Source organism: Gallus gallus, chromosome 6 (genome assembly GCF_016699485.2).
Source record: "Gallus gallus isolate bGalGal1 chromosome 6, bGalGal1.mat.broiler.GRCg7b, whole genome shotgun sequence".
In the NCBI taxonomy this organism is placed as follows: Eukaryota; Metazoa; Chordata; class Aves; order Galliformes; family Phasianidae; genus Gallus; species Gallus gallus.
In genome coordinates, this window is record NC_052537.1 from 4,487,768 (window position 1) to 4,504,924 (window position 17,157).

The window sequence follows — 17,157 nt, forward strand, 5'->3', positions numbered from 1 at the left end:
TTAAATGTTAGCTGGGGCCCACTTGTTCTCACTTATCTCATTGGGTTGCGGTTTGGCTAAGGATCCCACCTACTCAGAGAGCAGTTTGTCTCTATGTATAGAAGACTACACCACACTGAAAGTGTTTCTTTTGATGTGAGATATGGCAACAATAACACTTCAGGTTTAAAATCTAACGAGAAAGCAATATAAATCTTGGTCATTACTAAAATTCCGGGTGACAACCATCCATAAAATTAAGCTGCAAAGGTTTAAAGGGGTTGTCATAATGGCAGCCATCGGCCTAATGAGTGTCCCAAATTCAAACCTGATTCAAGTCACTGCAGGACAAAAAGAGAGGAATTATTAACTACAATAACTCACTCGCTAGGGTGGCTTGTGTGTAGCCCTGCACCACCGTCAGATACACTTCCGCTACTCAGACACATACCATGGCTATGTTTGGAGACATACTTCTGAATAACCTAAGAAATACAAGCTTCTATGTATTCCAGTATAACAAAGGAAGGCCTCAGATTTCACTGTTAAAGAACCACTGAAAATGATCACACACACAATCCGTGATATTTCTGACTTAGATTAAGTGCATATTCATTATAACACATCTCTCATTTCTCACTTTCTTCATCACATCCTTATTCCTCAAATAAGAAAGCGCGAGCCTGAAGAGAAGTAGTGATCTAACTCCCCATAACTAATTTTTATCCATCACCAAGTCTTGCAGAACATTGGGGGATGATGTGCAGACTGATAAGCATGCCAGAATTATGAAAATTAAGTAATCCTATAGCAGTTGTCTATCATAAAGCAGCATGCTGTCCAAATTACTGATTTTCTGGTGGTAGTGGGAAAACATTCACCAAATTCAAGGTTAATTTCAGTTGCAATTACAAAGGACAGAAGTTCCAAGACAACGGTGCAGTTAATTTAAGATATAATGCTACCTTCACGCAAAGTATCTCTTTCTATGCACTATGGGATATGCTTTTTCAGGACCCAGAGGGAAAGGTTACTTTGTTCCATGAAGTAGGAAATTATATCAATAACGAAGACATGATGTACTGCTGAACCTCAGGAAGTTTGGTGGTAGTTTTGCTTGGCTTGGGATTTTCTTTTCATGTCAATTCATTTTCCATAACTCATCCTGAAATCGCATATCATGTATTTCAGGTAACATCCTCCTATTCGCTTCCATTGTCCCTTTTGATTATCCCCACAAAGATATGAACTCATCTTTGAAGTCCTAACTTACCCTCTTGTCAATGCAGTTTGACCAAAATCTGGTGTTAATTAGGAGACCTTTGTTATGTTTTGGGCTCTGCATTCTTGAACAATCTTTCCATCTTAGTTCTAACGTAAAGCATCTAGGCCAGTTCTTGCCTGTGATCTATCCTTCTCCTTTTGGTGGTTTCTAAAGAGCAGCTGGAGCAGCCCGCAGCTCCCACTGAAAGCCCAGTTACATGAGAGATCATTTTCTCAGAGCCCAACTCAAATTCTGCATTTCAGTCTTTTATCCAATCTTCAAAGCCACAACTGCTGACACACACACATACACACACACACACTAAAGTGGAATATATTTCTGCAGAATCAGATCATATTTAGAATAGCCACCTTAAAGCTTCTCTCTCTTTAATATCTGTGTCCCAGAAATCGTTAGGGCCCCTGACCACAGTTAACTCGTTACCACATTTTGTGTGTTGGTTAATATATTTCACTCCACAAAATATAGTCAACTTATTTTTAAGTAGTATTTCCCAAGGAAAAATATGCTACGAGTCTATGCTGTCATACCGGTTGCATTAATAAACAGGATTAAGAACTTCAAAAATATTAAGAGAGTATTAGGATGTTAAGGGATGGTCAAAAAATAATCACTAATTAAATAATTCAAATGTAATGTATTTAATTCATTAGATATAATCTTACAGTATCTTCCTTATGCAATTGTCATTAAAAAAATAAGCTCCCTAATAAACTCACACTGCTTTAAAAATTGCACAATTCTCAGAGAAGGCGAAACTAAAACAGTTCACAAGGATGATGATTCTTTTCATCGTCTCATATACTTTATCCTCACTGCAGGATTACCCACAATAATCTCTTCACAGGGGACTTCTAGCTCTGCTCTCTATCCAGAACACTTCATATTCTGCAGGTACATCACTCCCCAGTCAGGATCACTGATAGAATCAGAGATAAACGCATTTCAATTATTATCAAAACTGCATACATAACTGTCCATGTTTCCAAAATACCCTCTGTGAACAAATGAGGAAAGAGGAACATTACTCAGCAGCTCCTCAAACGGTGTTCATCCACATTCATAGGCACACCTTTCAGCAGCAAAGCTGCAGCTGGCTACAGATCCTCTACACCTGCCAAGGCAATGGGTGAGAGCTGCCCCCATGTAAGCACAAGGTTTAGCCAAGACTTGTAGTGTACTCTACTACTGAAATTCAGTGGATGCAAGCGAACTCTCATCTCCTCCTTCAAATTTAAAAAGACAATATCTGACTCTTCTTCCCTCTCAAACGCATCACTTGCTAAAATTTCAGCTTCATATATCAGCTTAAATCCAGCCATACAGGAACTAAAACCTGCAAGAATTCTGTCTTGCAGGCAGATATTTCTAAAACCAATTTAAAATATTTAAGTTACTATTCTTCCTTTTCATTTAGGACTAAGTAGGCCGCTGTAATGAATGTGCTCCTGTTATGAAAAGGTATTAGAAGCACCTTTTTTCCCCTCTGTGTTTTTGCAGAAGAGAAGACAGGGTGGTTAATGCTGCCAGAACAGAAGAAGAGCTCCTTGAGCAGAAGTGCAGCCCTTTCAGCTCCCAGCCAGCCTTCTCCATGGCAAGGCAAATGCAGCCACCGGGGGCAAACATTCGCCTTCCCTGGTGCAAAGATAATGCCACAAGCCCTCAGACTAAGCTCTGTATTTCCGAATGCTGCATTTTCTGTGTCGTTGTTATTATCATCTTGCGTGTGAAGTTACCCAGCTTCACAGCCCTAGAGGTAACTAGCTGAGGCAAAGGCACAGCCTGCTGCCAGAGCAGTGGGTAGAAGGTGGTGGGAAAAAGCCTTTGTGCACTAATGCAAACCTGATACACAAGTTTCTCATCTCAGTTTAATGGCAAAGATTGGGTCGTTTCAACAGTGCTTTAAGATAATCAGCTTATTTAAAAGCATGTGCTATAAACCCATAAACAGTGTTCACAGTGAGCAACCTGTCAAGAGGTGCTACGGTTTACCTCCATGTTTCTGACTTCGATGTTTTTTGATTAATGGAAATGAGCTACAGCTGATGCTATGACACTGAGACAGTCCTGCAAGTAAAAAGCTGACCCAGTCAAACATGACAATGCCTTGCATAAAGAGAAGTTAAAATATAAAGGCTGAAATCTAAAGGAGGAGAAATGCAGGCTGCTTAAGGAAGAGCACTGTACGTGTCTTTTTGGCCTTTTACTGAAAAAGCACAGTTTTTTTAGTAGATTGAACTCCAGCACTGTGTCCCTTACGTAGCTTGGTCAAACGGCAGGCTAAAGACTAATGCGGTAAAGCAGGCTATTTATGAAATAATTACCGAAGTACATCTCCCCTCCTAAATCAGGAGCACTGACATCCATCAGAGTAATACCCTCAGCGAAGTCTCTGAACCCGCTGCCCACTGAACCCCAGCACTGCAAATGTTTTGGTTTTTTTTCCTTTGAAACAGTTAAATGGCAGCAAAAGGACTTAAACATTTCAGTTCAGTGCATCTCTATGTTTCAAACAAAAACTCAGTTTCTTTTTGGCAAAAATCACTGACAGATTGAACAACGTGATTTTCCTCTCCACACAGCACTGCTCTTCAAACAAACAAACAAAACAATGAAGAAGAACAAAGCACACCACTTTGGGAGACGATCAATAGATTGTTTTTTGTAAGTATTAATCAACCAGCTCCCAAGTCACAACCTCTGGAATAGCTTGGTACTACTTTAATGATAGCCCTCTCGCCACTTGTACTGTTACTCACAGGGGGAAGAAACTGAGTCCCTACAACTGGTTTTTGCTTGTTTGTTTTTCAGTATTTACCAGTATTGCTCAACCCTGAGCAGATGGGATAGCTACAATCATAGAACCATGGAATGGCCTGGGTTGAAAAGAACCACAACGACCATCTAGTTCCAACCCCCCTGCTATGTGCAGGGTCGCCAACCACCAGACCAGGCTGCCCAGAGCCACATCCAGCCTGGCCTTGAATGCCTCCAGGGATGGGGCATCCACAGCCTCCTTGGGCAACCTGTTCCAGTGCGTCAACACCCTCTGGGTGAAAAACTTCTTTCTAATATCTAACCTAAATCTCTCCTGTCTCAGTTTAAAACCATTCCCTCTTGTCCTGTCACTACCCACCTACAACTGTCAGCCATTTGGAGCACACCACTCAAAATGCTATTTTATCATCAACTCAAACAGGAGATATAAGTAAAGTAAGCAAGCATTGCATAGTGTAGTATAATTTAACATATTTTATACAAGTTTGTTTTTGTTAAAACACTGTTTACCTTTAGAAGCATTGCAGGCTAGATTGTATGTTTTCTACACGGTAAGCAAGCGATGTAACAAAAAAGCTCTTGTCAGTGCAGTAACAGACCAGCACAGACAGCGTAAGAGAATATCCCCATCTTATCTGAAATGCTTGCTTTACGAGTTCTGACATCAATGAGAATAATCAAATCTGAAAAAGCAGCGCTTTGTTATTAATACTAATTTAGTGGTTTGCTGTTTCATAGCGCTATAGCCCCTCTAGCTGGTAACAGCCAGCAACCAAAGCCCAGTTCCTGAGAACCAGAATCTCTAACTTCGACAGCAGTGATGCTGGGAAATGAAAAACATGAAGATAATAACATAGTTTTTTAAAAAAATACTTCTCCCATACAACGCAGCGTGGCAGCTCTGGCGTTTCAGAAAACAATGTATGTGCTTCAGGAAAAACTCATCCCTGGCATATTGCTACCTGAAGAGGTAGCACAGAGAAAAACAGTGCACAAAACAAGAAATACTATTTTCCAGAATGATATAAAAGAAATAAATAAAATTCAGAGCAGGACGTTATTTACAAGTGGCATGAAAAGAATTCATGACTGCCATTTCTCCTGAGAGCCTACAGCTAACCAGCTGCAATCCCCCAGAACACAAAGGTTTTACTACAGGACATGTTTCATGCAGAGAATGCACAGCATAATGGTGCACTGCTTCATGGTTATACTGAACACGCTAAAACAGAAAGGAAAAAGCATTAACAGAAGCTCAATTCTAATAAGCGCATTTAAATAATACTGATAACTTTTAAAAAGCAGCATTTTCAAACTGATGTATGTCTATGTGCACAGCATGTTTTGTAAGCATTGACAATGCAATCTAACACACAGCAACAGATTTTATCACGCAGATGTTCTCATTTATTGACCCCAATTCTGCACATGCGTAAGTCCACAAAAAGCATCGCTTGCACACCCTGAATTGGGCCTCTAGGTTTGCAAAATTGGGCCATATAATAATCCCATTATACAAAACAAAGACTGTGAACTACTTAATGCAGCAAATCTTCTACCCAGAATATTATCAAGATATATTTACCTCAATTTTTTGCTAGCAAAGTTACAGAACGCCTCACTGAAAGCTCTCTTCTTGCAGATTAAGATATCAAATCCTTTTTTTAAAAGGAGGACCTACTACACTGTCAATACATCCCTTATGTGCATCTTCCATAGAAGTATAAAGCACAAGCTGGGGACGGGGGAAGGATGGGACATGAGAGTATGTCCCTTCGGATTTCTAAGGGATTCATTCTAATTTAGAAAGGAAAAGCAAAGCCATAAATCAAAAAAAGAAGAAACCAAGGAGATGTACTGCCTCTTCTTTTTGCTGTAACAAGTTGTTTGACTTCTTTTATGGGGACTGGAACAGGAATTTCTTGAGGGATTTCAGACCAAAGTTTTCCCTTACCTTCTTACCCTGTTACACCTTCATTCTAAACTATTGCAGCAAGATCTGGACAGGGAGCCTCTTCTGTTTCACCTGAGCTTTCCCTGACCGTTTCCTTCTTGCAAACATACAAATTTCAAATTACTCTGAGGAACAAACATACATCAGTTTGGACTTCAAAAGCTCTATGGCGATCTGTTGCTAAACACGATACGAAGGGATTTATCTTTGAAGCTGAACAGTTTGTCTCCTGCAGTCAGCAATCAGTCATCAGGCACACAGCACAGAAAAATAAGGGGTTATATGTTGTAAAGGCATTAAAGTCACGGAATCCTCCTGTTTACATGCTGTGTGAGAAACGCAGCTCTGGAAATACAGAACACTGCACTGGAGGGCAGAATGCGTGGAGATAGAAAAGATGAAATGCTGAAAGACTTGTATAGGTTTTACTCATCTATCTTTTGAAATAATACCTGAGTACATGCACCTCTGGAGCCAAAGCATATTGATAAAGTTTCAGAAACAAACATCTAAACAATCAGCAGTAAGCATTTGGCAATCTATTTTCCTTCACGCCAATAAACTTCATTAGGAACAACTGACCCAATTAAGTGTTTTTTTTCTGTTAGAAAGAAACTGAAATTTACAAATGCAGTCTATCAGAATTCTGCTCAGGGTTACTTGAGTCACTTCCTCTCTCTTGAATGCCCCTTGACCTAAGGGGAGGCAGAAACCTGCTTGAGAAAAAAATACCTGCTTAAATCCACTCACTCACCTGTGCGCATTTCCTCTCCCTGTCTCCATCCGCTCTGCTCAGAAGAGCCCTGGCCTGGCCAGCCTGGTGGGTCAGCCCCAAGGCAAGCCACTGCTCTCCCCTACAGCTGGACTTCACACAGAAGAACAGGTGGGGAGTAGGTATGAAAGGGGAGGTATGAAAGCAGGTCTAAGAGACGTCCACTGCAGAAATTAGTTGATGAGACACCACCACCTCCTTGCTCAATGACTCTCTAACCTCCATCACATTGATCCCAAGTCCCTTAGAGTAAGAAATCATCTCCATAATCCAAAGTATCTCGTTCTTTTCGTGACTGTATTTAGTCCAATCTTGTAACGCAAAAACAATACCTATGCTTAACAGTAAGTGACAATGAATCCCTTCCAGACAACAGAACCTGAAAGAGACTTTCAAACGAAAAAGACGCGTTTCAACTTGGCTTTCAGTTTGGTTACCTTCAAGGAACCCTCTTAGAATTATCAAATACATTTCTACTTTCACACAGGTTCTTCTCTAACCCATGCTGCAAGGCCAAGCACCACAACCGAAGCAGTTGTCTTGCTTAGCAGAGACCAGGAGGCACTGGAGTCCTTGAGGTCCAGAACCTCCCTGAAAACAGGGAAGGTGCAAACATGCAAATGCTTGTTAGCATTTTCTCCCCGTGTCTGCAGTGAAGATGCAGATTTGTTCAACTCACGGCAATAAATTTCAAAAGAATTGAGCAAGCTCAGAGACATGCGAAAGACCCAAGTTTTTATGTATTTATTTCTCTTTGTGACCGGGCCGCCCCACATGACTGCACTAGGGATGTTTTCTTGCGCTTGCAAAAAAAAATCATGGGAGAAATCAGCAAAGTTAAACAACAGAATGCTGTAGATACTTCCTGAAAGCCACATGAGCTATAGAATTTACCGACAAAGTCAAAGCCAAATCCATGGCAATCCTTGCATTTACTGGGCTTTGCAGAAGGTTTCAAAGCAATGAGTCAGATGATAAATGCACTGCAACACTAGACACAGTGCTGTAGACAGAGACAGGTCTTTTGCTTTAATTTTTAATTTCCATTTTCTGTGGGTTCAGACAAACCACTGACATTACTTTAGCATAATACTTTGTAATGAATCAATACTTTAATTTAATAATGGTATTCTGTTGTCAACATATAATATATCACATAATGTCCTTGTATAGATGCTAAAAAAAATATGCCCAATAAAATGCAAGGCTTTGCTTTTGCAAGTGATCACAGCTTAAATCAACATAATGAGAATCTCTACAGGGATTAAAGACATCATGGAGTCATTTCTGCTATATTCCTTCCTCTTATCATACCAGTGCTGTGAAAGTTCTCCCAGGTCATGCTATTTCAACAAATACTTCAACAGAAGGGAAATATATCTGAACTGAATAAACATGCACACCTGTGAGTGTAGCTTTGACATAAAGTTTCAAATTCCTTATGAACTCGATTACTGTGCTAGTTCCAAACTAGAATGGGGATTATAAATGAAAAGGTGAAATTAAGCCCAATATCATTCAACCTAATTGAACGGAAGAAAGAAGTAATAACCATAATAAATGAAAAATAAAATAAAATTACAACTACTTTTACTTTAGGGTATATTCTCTATTTATTATTTTGTATCTTGGCATTAACATTTCTGCTGACGAGTATTTAAGGTGGGAAACACAAATCTAATCACATCTGTGGTACACTGACTCATGGTATGGGAACCGAAAGCAAGTGGGAACGAGGATGAGAAGCGAATGCTTTCAGAATTCCCAGTTGGATATATTTTTCTTTGTTCCACAGTCTTTGATGCTTCTTAGACTGATAAGTAACTGCCACATTAATCTCAGTCAGTGCTAAAGGCACGTGCTCCAGCATCACGTGTGCACTCCTCGATTCCAATGACAGCTCATGATCAGAACGCAAAGCGCTCACAGATACATGTCATTCGTTGGCAGGATGCTTCAGAGCTCTGGAAAGAGTAGGTCTGGTTTTACTACAGCTTGGCACCTCCCACTACACCCTCCAGTTGGTGAAAACCCCGCAGTTCCATCTAAGTGTCATCTTTAATGTGAAAAAGATATTTGAGTCAGTGCAAAATAAAACAAACAGCTTTCACCAAAATGTCAGTGCTGGTAGCGGTTCAGCTGCCAGATGCTTGTTACTTGAACCCATGCCGTGCATAGCAAACAGAGACAGAGATATGACTAGGACAAACGACTGGACTGGAAAATCTTTAGCAGGAAATCAAAGTGTACTCAGGCTGCAGTCTGGACACAAAAGAAGGTCGCAAATGGACTTCACAAGATCTATTGATTAAGATTTCTGTAACATCTCTTTCCTCGGTTACAACGCATTAGTTGAGCCCCACCTGCCTGACCTCAGCTCACTGCATTAGCCTTTTATCATAGGAACACCACAGAAACCACGGGGCTATTTCATAGCTGAACACACAGAAACTCCTCTAAGTACAACATCTCAATTTAAAGCTAGTAACATTACTGAAAAACCCGGAACACCGTGAAAAAAAATGCATACTGGAAAAAATCAGGGCACGACTCCATAGAAATGAAACCAATGGTTTGATAACAACAAAACCTCACTAGTGTGTTCCAGTCAGTTGGCTGATTCTGCTCATCTATGCGTTAGGCTATCCTAAATCAGTGATTGATTTTCACGTTGGACGCTGGGAAATGAAGCTAGAAAGCCACAATCTGTATGTGAACATGAGAAACACACACAGGCACACTGTACGGAGAGAAAGCCGATGAGTCAATGGCTTTTGCTTAGTCAGAACCTGAAGGATCTTCAACAAGAACTTGCAAAGCAGCTCACAGATAGCTTGACTTTGAGTGAAACACAACCAAGAATTATTGTCATTATGCACACCCACAAAAAAGTGAGAGATTTCACAACATCTCCTCAGCTGAATACACACACAGAGAAAAGGCTTTACCAGCATCGACTTCAGGTGGGCAATCATCCGGCTTTCTGAAGAAATAGCTCCCAGTTTGTTTTCCATCTCCTCAAGTCGCATTTTGAGCCCATTTTAACACGTTAAAGCAATTAAATGAACTGCCACACGAATAACGACAGCTGCTTCTTTTCTTAGAAGCCGCGAAAGGCTAAATAACCCATAACCCCTGCCTCCATATGCGCCTTGCCAAGCCGGCGGATCACACAGGGCTGTGCACTGCTTTGAAAGCTGGGGCATCAGATTTGTCGTGTCAGATTTGTATTCACGCGACACAACAGATCCATGACTTCCATTTCAGTAGCCGCCAGAGCAACGGTCACGTAAGGACCACACAGCTGAACTTACAAAACGAGGATGCACTTGTTTCAAAGAATCCCCTCTTTCTTCCTAAGAGCTGTTAGTCAGGGCAGTCCAAGCTCAGTGGCAGATGCAGGAACTTGCTGTAGGGTCACACCATGGCAGCACTTGCTGGCAGGAAGATGACATTCCTTCTCCCTCTCCTCTCTGATAAATACTGCAGCCTCAGAGACTTTCACATGTATCCTCACACAGGCTTCATACGTAACGGGGAAGTACAGCTGTAGGCTTTAAATAAATAAATTATGCCGCATGCCCTACAAATTCAAATCCTTTTTTATGTAATCTATTTAATCTTCCATTAATGATAATCCCTGCTATCAATGTGCCCAAACAGGGTCAATTTCTGCTGGATTTGCACTTCTTGCATTTCATCCTATAACCCAGCTGTACTTAATGAGGGGAAACACCCTGCTGTAAAAGGTATTAGCAGGCTCCCAGAAAAAAGGAACAGTTATAGGACCGTGCAACTGCCAGGAACGTTTCAAGACTGTGGGCTTTTTTCTTCCTTTGTGCGCCCTGAATGCAAGAGAGTTCTGCCAGTGACAATAATTTATTAATAAGGATTTTACTGCCTTCTATACCTTTTGGAAGGAGGCAGCAGAGAGGGGAGGAAACTGCAGCGGACTTCTCTTCCATACCCAGAGAGATACAAAAAGGAGAAGGGAAAAGATCTCAAGGCAGCATTTAAATCCCGACAGGTCCCACACGGGCTGGAAGCCCAGCAGCATTTCAGGCACATGCATGTCACTGCAGTTTGATATGCCGGTAAGGTACTGCTGCACACAGCAGTCAAGATCAGAGACGCAGGTTGCAAATCACACTCCCTTCACATGTTTTGTTTCCTTGTTTGCTTCCCCCCCCCCCCCCCCAGGTTCTATACAGCTCCATACACCTCAGTGAGGCAGCTAAGGCTCAGATCCACAAGAGATCTTCCCTCTGGTACCACTGGAGCTCCTCTGACTGCAGCTAGAGAGCAACCAGGCTCAGCCACACCTGTGAGGGATGGCTCTTTCTCAATTGCTGTAGCAGATGCTGGGGAAGCAAGTTACTGCCTGGTTTGCTGCTCTGATTTAGTGGCAGTTTTATTCGTAATCATTCCCAGCCATCCACCACCTGCACGCCCACCCACACGTACACATCCACATTGCCTCTCTTCTCCCTGTTCTGCCAATTCACAAAATCAGTTTGCTGCACGTACACTCTCTGTCCCAGGGTTCATCAGCAAAACAGATGTAATGGACAAAATTAAGTTTAAATGACCAGCTACCCAAATCCTCTACTGGAACAAGCATACATTAGCATGCAGAAGGGGAGCTGCTGGCTGTACGAGCAATCCAGGTGGTGCATGCGATCCAACTGACACTGCTAGGAAAAGCTACTAAGAGTTAATGGAGAAAACAGGCTCCTCATTTCCTATGCTGCATCTGAGAAAGCGCAGAAGACTCTCATACAGTATAATTGAGCATTTCACTAAATAGCACCACACAGAAGTTCCTCTGGCACGGATTGCGTTTGTCCTAAATAACCTTTACGAGAAGCTGAAAGTTGATGCACCCAAATCCAAACGAAATTTCAGACCCAACCCAAATCCTTTCCGTTTGTGCCTCGCAGGGTGGGAAGAGCCAGGCACAAAGAGCAGCTGGGGAACGAGCCCCCTCCTCCGCTTAAGAAAAAATAGCCAGTCATGGGCCGAGGCTGCAGACGGCACAGTGCTGGCTGAAGCCAGAGAGCCCTGGGCTGCTGTGCGCGTTCGGGAGCGCCCCTGTGCCACACTCCGGCGGGGCTTCTCCCAGCAGCCCAACTCCGTGCCGGGGGCAGCAACCTCACAGGGGCCGACAGCTCCTTCGGTGGGAACCGGCTGTTGGGCGGCCAGAGAAACTCCGCACCGGCAGAGAGGCGCAGCCCTTCCCGAGCTCCCATTGCTCACTGTCAGCAGTGTCGCTGCCCCTCCCGGCGGGCCATCACCTGTCCCCTCGCTTCCCACACCTCCTAAATGCCGCCCTCACACCAGGCTAAAAGGGGAAGCTTTCCTATGAACCGCGGCGAATTCCAGCCGCCTCCCACGGCTGCTCCAGCCTCGACGCCCACCACACGAACCGGCCGGGAGACAACCAGGGGGAGGGAGAAGAAAGAACTTGGCGGCTCCCCGGCCTCCCGCAGGGCACCGCGCATCCCCCGGCCTGCGGCAGCCCCGGGACGGACGGCGCCCGGTGCCGGTGGCCCGAGCGGCGGGGGGGGAGGGGGGGGGGGGGGTTTGGGGTCTGCCCGAGGGCGCGGACCGGCGCGCTTCACTTACGGATTTTGGGGGTGGTGGTGGTCTCCGGCGTGGTGGTGGTAGATTCCTGGAAGGGAGACAAGGTCCAGGAGGGCGCCGAGTCGTGGACGTAGATCTTGTAGGAGGAGGTAGCGTGTGCCGCAGTGGGCCAGGCGGGCAGCGGCGGGGTGCTGGGAGCGGCGGGCGGCGGGCGACCGGCGCGGCCGGCGGTGCCGGGGGGACCGCTGGCGGGAGGCGCCGTGTGGGGCGCGGCGGGGTGCCGAGGGACCGTTGGCCTGGGGCCGCCTCGCGCCGGGCCGCGGGTGCCGGGGGGCCTCGGGGGGGCCCTGCTCATCGTGGTGAGGCGGGGGCTGACGCGGCTGGGCGGCCGCGGCGTGGCGGCGGCGGTGGTCTCCGCGCCGCGGGGAGGGGCGGTGGGCTTGGAGAGGAAGAAGGGGTCCTGCCCCACGCCCTTGGCGTCCATCAGCTCGGTGGGGACGTACTCCTTGACGGAGCCCACCACGATCCACTTGAGCAGCATGAGGCTGAGCCCCAGGCCGATGAAGCCTATGAAGAGGGGCACCACGCACAGCCACGTCTGCTGCCGGTTCCAGACGATGCAGTCGCTGCAGCGCAGTTCTCGCGGCGGCCCCCCGGCCCCATCCCCGCCCGGGCCCCCCGCCGCCGCCTCCGCCGCCCCGGGCGCCGCGGCGCCGGCAGCCCCCTCGCTCATCCTAGGGGCCGTCCGCAGCGCCGCTGCGGCCCCGGGGCATCAGCGCGCCGCGGATGCCGGCGGCATGCGGCGGAGGTGGGCGGAAGGGAGCGGAGCGGCGCGGGGCGGAGGGGAGCGCGGCGCTCGGTCACGCCGTCGGCATGGCGAGGCGAGAAGAGGCGAGGCGACCCCCGCGCCGCCCCGCGCACCTCCTGCGGGCGCGGAGTCAGCGGGACGGCCGCGCCGGGCGCCCTCCTCTTGCGCCGCCCGCGTCAGCCTCGGCGTTCTCCTTCTTCTCCCTTCGCTCCCAGGCTTTGCTCTCCTTTATCCTTTCTTTCCTTTCCTTTTTTTTTTTTTTTTTTTTTTTTTCCTCCGTGCAATAAGTCGCGGCGATCAGCCTCCTCGATTATTACGATTTTTTTATCCCAAGCGCGCGGATCCGGCGACGGGCGGGCACATTCCTTCACATCCACGCTCCTTCTCGCCTCTCCTCCTTCTCCTCGCCCCTCGGGGCCGGGGGATCTTCTCTCGCCTTCTCGCTCCCTCCCCCGCCCGCACGGCTCCCGCCTCTGCCCGGCCGCGGCGCAGCGGCAGCCCCCGGCTGCTCGGCGGGGAGGCGGCGGCGCGGCGCCCGCCACTCCGCGGCCCCGCGGCCAACCCGCGGCCGGCTCTGGGCCAGGGAGGCCGATCCGCGGGCGGGGCCCGGGGCAGGAGGCTCGGCTCGGCTCGGCTCCTCGCGGCTTCTCCGCGCCCGCGCTCAAGTCCGGCCCGCAGTAAAACTCCGGTGAGGATGCCCGGGAAAAAAAAAATAAAAAATAAAAATAATGATAATCAAAAAAATCCACGCAGCCAAATAAATAAATAAAAAAGGAACCCCTGGAGCGGCGGACGCCAGTGACCCAGTCGGCAAAAGCACGGATCCGGCCAACAGATAGGCACGCACACGGCAGCCCCTGCCAAGCTTGCAGCTCCTGCTCAATTGTGCATTCCTCTCGCGGCGCAGGGGAGGCAGGCGAGCGCGCAGCAAGTAAGGCGCCTCCCACCAGAGCCTAATGGTGGTTTCTTAATGCGCACAAGATAAATAAATGATCCGGGCAAAGCCCTCGGGAGGGTGGATGCTTCGGCTAGCAGAGCCTGGGAAAGGGAGGAAGAGAAAGGAAGGAAGAGAAGAAGAGAAAAGAAAAAGGGGTAACTGCGGAACGCCTGAACCCATCCGGCGGCGGCGCGGCAGTAACCCACTGCGCTGTGCCGCACGGCAAAAAGACGCGTGGAGGGAGGGAGGTGGAGACACCTTCAGAGAGGATTCCTCGCCAGCGACCGGGGCTCGGGACGAGATGCTTTCTGACGCTGATGCTCTCTGATGGCTAACAATGAACAGCGTTTGTTGTTTGTGAAAGGGATTCCCTCCAGGAAAGCGCAGACCAGCAGCAGCCACCTGCAACAAAAGGACAGCCCTCTTCGGCAGCCGGGGCGAGGGATGGCACGGGCACACGTCTCGCGGCTACCAGGATGCTCCCAGACAAGTGCGGATCCTGAGGCTGCCCCAACTCCTTCGTCTACTTTAGACGGTTACGTTCATTGTGACTGTGACCGACAGTGTGTGCTTCCCTCTCACCTTCTGGACATTTAAACACTTGGGGTGGTCACTGAAGCGTTAACAGCGCGGTACCAAAGGGTGAGCTTAATGCCGTTTGCCAAATTTTAGAGAATGGTTTATAAAACCATGTATGTGCAATAGCTTTTAACCCCTTCTTCTAAACTATTAAACCATTGGCGTCATTTCCTGGTAATGACACTTCGGTATAATTTCCTTAGTCACTTATGTAGAAATGTATTAATATTTATATGGAATAATTGAACAGGAAGAAAATGGAAACAAAATGCAAAACATTTTTTTGTTGTTGTTGTTCTGTCTATACACAAACAGAAAATAAGATGCTGGTTACGAAGGTGGATAGTAAAAGGACAAGGGGGTATGGTTCTAAACTGAGACAGGGGAGGTTTAGGTTAGATATTAGGAGGAAGTTTTTCACCCAGAGGGTGGTGAGGCACTGAACAGGTTGCCCAAGGAGGCTGTGGATGCCCCATCCCTGGAGGCATTGAAGGCCAGGCTGGATGTGGCTCTGGGCAGCCTGGTCTGGTGGTTGGCGACGCTGCACATAGCATAGGGGTTGAAACTAGATGGTCACTGTGGTCCTTTTCAACCCAGGCCATTCTATGATTCTATGAAGATAGTGAAGCTGAAATGTATCTGCCTGATTTTTTTGTTCAGAAGGAATGTTAATAGCAAGTATAATACGAGAAGTACATTAAGAAGACGTCTAGATTATTGTCACTTGAAGTAATCCAACTGGAGCTTGGTGGCTTCTCTAAGACAGCCCTATGCTAAAAGGTACTAGGAAATCTCCAGAAGCTGCTGATCAGCTAAGTGCATCCTTCAGACGTTTCTTGTTTAAAAACAAACAACTAAACAACAACAACACTTCGGCATTGGAGAGAATGAATATACAGATTTCTATCCATTGATTGAAGACAATCGGGTGAAAGCATTTAGAAACAACCACAAGAGCATTGCACAGTACTCAAGTGGACACCTACTAAAGCAAGTAATTGAGTAAGACAGGGATGACTTGGATATCCACAGAGGCTTTGTCACTGATTTTTTGGAACCTGAGATTTCTTATGAACATGTAGAACTAGGTGCTAACAGTTGTGAGGGTCAGTACTGCACGGTCATAGAATCATAGAATGGCCTGGGTTGAAAAGGACCACAATGATCATCTAGTTTCAACCCCCTGCTATGTGCAGGGTTGCCGGTCCTCACCTTTCTCACCAACTACATGGACTGCTGTCCTGCTCCGGGCATTGCATTTTCTGTACAAACATCCTTCAGCTCTTGCCTCTTCTGCAACCATATTGCTGTTTGTTACATTCTCTATGAACAGTTCTTTGTATTCATTTTCAAGCCATTTGTACGTGCATCTTGGGAGAATATAACACATGAAAAGGATTTTACAACCCTCACAAGACAGAGAGCTTTTAAGTCCCTTCAAACTCAGATGACCAAGTTCTGAAACCTTTCAGTTCTGTTCCCACTCAACTGCACTTCTTTCCTCACTAAGATTTTCAAGCTGTCAACTCCTCTAATTTGTAATGGCTCTAACAGAAAGGCATCTTAACGATACCATTAAGATGACTCAAATGCAGCCATTTCATTCTTTAATATTGAAAGACTTCCTGTATTACGAGCAAAGATTTGTCAGCTTTTCTTACTATTTCTTATCCATACCATTGGGATTGACAAACTATTCTTCAAATTGGTTGGGGAATGCTTTCAATATGCCGTACTTAGCTGAATTACTTAAAAGCAGATATTCTCTGGATAAATTAATGAAGCCTTTTCCATTGACTACTATCGTCTTTGAAGAAAGACAGTTCTTTGGTCTAAAAATATGAAATGCCTGTGGACCTTGACACAATGGAACCCCACAGAAAAGAAAAACATATTTCAAATCGGGTATGTTTTAGTTAAAATAAATCAATTACTTAAAAGGAGAAAAGCTCGTTTACATGTACAAGTGTTACACAGCTACACGATGCACCTCGACAGACACCTGAGTGCAGGTGATGTATGGAATCCTGGTCCTGTAATGATTTAGCTGTTAGTTAAGATATTATGATGTATACAAAAACACAGACTCTAAATTATTCTAGATTACTTTTTTGTCCCCAAGAATTAATATTCAAATCATAATCAGTTTTTCAAAATCAGCCCACTCTTGTTGAACTGAATCTGTTCAGTGCATTAATTCTAATTTACGTAGGTATTTTGTAAATTTCACTTGCATTTCTTCCTACTCACTCTGTATCATAGCCCAACTTTTTTACTTCTTCTGGAAATGCAGATATCATGAACAGAAAACAACATATAATTTATTTTTCTTCATAGAATGCTAATACATCTTTAGTATCTCCCCAGGGACGTCGGTGGCTGGAATGGAACTGAACAGTTTTTCCATGGTAGAGTCAGAAGTGATATATTCTTAAAGACTGGTGTGACACAAACAATGGATGTGCTGTTTGTGCATATACTG

General features: G+C 45.7%; 1 protein-coding gene across 2 annotated transcripts in view; it reads right to left on the reverse strand.

The window, feature by feature from the left end:
• The window catches only part of NRG3 (neuregulin 3), a 371,925-nt gene extending 358,634 nt beyond the window's left edge, over positions 1-13,291 (reverse strand). For both annotated transcript variants that reach the window (XM_040702943.1, XM_015288041.3), the window contains exon 1: positions 12,394-13,291. In XM_040702943.1, coding sequence (XP_040558877.1) covers positions 12,394-13,084 — 691 coding nt within the window. In that variant the 5' untranslated portion in view covers positions 13,085-13,291. The remainder of the gene's footprint in view (positions 1-12,393) is intronic.
• Positions 13,292-17,157: the final 3,866 nt, after the last annotated feature.